Here is a 1,249-nt window from a genome sequence, read left to right on the forward strand (position 1 = left end):
TATACGCACATATATATACTTTGCAAGATTTACCTCCTTTTGTTTCATAACATTCGAATCAAATTTGTAATACATGTGCTCGATTTTACGAAGATACACGCGGCAGAGCTCGGACACAGTTCCTTGCCTCTCCAAATATTCTTGAATTTTGTCAATTATGGCAGCAACCTGCTTCTCATCTTTCAATCTGTGACAAGTGGATATTTTATCGTATAAAAAATAACAATAATAGTAAGTACAATATATTTCGCATAATTTCTCTCAAAAGACATTACCTTTCCACGTATTCATTACTGTATGGATCACATTCCTTCAGCAACTTTATGAATTCCTCATCGAGACGTTCCACCAGCGTCAACACACAACCATGTATTTTATATGGCGTCGTTTCAAACTCCTCCATTTCTTCCGTTATTGTTTCCGCTATTACCATGTCCGAGTTGCTCAGTAACATATCCAGCATCTCGGTAATACGCTCCAGTATTCTGTAACAAAAATATTTATCTATTTAATACTCGCTTATTTTAAATCTTCTATTTTAGAGGGCTTATAAATTTACATTACATACACATATCTATTTTATACAAAAATACGTACTTCGACCAATATTCCGGCTTCATAGCACCAGAAACCTTTGGATTGTAATCGAATATGGAAAATACAATGGAAAACTTAATCTTCACGGTTACAGCCGGGCCGAGAGATTGAGCGTCGGCTATCAGTTGTAGTTGTAGCTCGTGCAAGAGCTCTATTTGCTCGCGTCTGTCCGTGCGCTTTTTACTACGAGCTGCAATTATCTCAGAAAACTTCTTCAGCACCGCACCAATATTAATTTCTGCGTCCTTGGCGAACATTTTCGGTTTCTCGGAGGGAATATATCCACGCCGCCCTAAACGGTTTCCCACTCTCCTTCGCCATCGTCTTCGTCGCGTTTCTTACTTCGTTCTTTTTCTTTGCGTTCTTTACGTTGCTCCTTCCTCTTCGCTTTATCCTCGTACTTCTCCTGGGCTAAAGCCCTATGTAAAAAAAAAAAAAAAAAAATTATGGTGTCATATAATATATCGTTAAATTTATTATTTTTTATTAAGGCCCTTGGATGTCACGGAAAATACAGCGGTCGAGTGGCACGACACCTACTGGAGGAGGCTTCGTAGCTTGATATAGAGCGCCGCGATGTGGCCGCGAGTCACTCGAGAGTCGGCTGGTGGGGGAAACGCACACAAGAGAAAGCACGTACCTGTGCCCTCAG

At 40.2% G+C, this 1,249-nt stretch overlaps 1 protein-coding gene across 1 annotated transcript; it reads right to left on the reverse strand.

Moving 5' to 3' along the window:
* Window positions 1-33: 33 nt before the first annotated feature.
* LOC112458543 (eukaryotic translation initiation factor 3 subunit C-like) lies at window positions 34-479 on the reverse strand (the record flags this gene model as incomplete). Its single annotated transcript, XM_025022233.1, has 2 exons — window positions 276-479; window positions 34-187 (listed from the first exon to the last, which is right to left on the reverse strand). Coding segments are annotated over exons 1-2 (342 nt in total), but the record flags the coding sequence as incomplete, so codon positions are not given.
* Between the last annotated feature and the right edge of the window lie 770 nt (window positions 480-1,249).

The sequence above is a fragment of the Temnothorax curvispinosus genome, unplaced genomic scaffold, assembly GCF_003070985.1.
Source record: "Temnothorax curvispinosus isolate PA1 unplaced genomic scaffold, ASM307098v1 QBEX01008981.1, whole genome shotgun sequence".
Classification (NCBI taxonomy): domain Eukaryota; kingdom Metazoa; phylum Arthropoda; class Insecta; order Hymenoptera; family Formicidae; genus Temnothorax; species Temnothorax curvispinosus.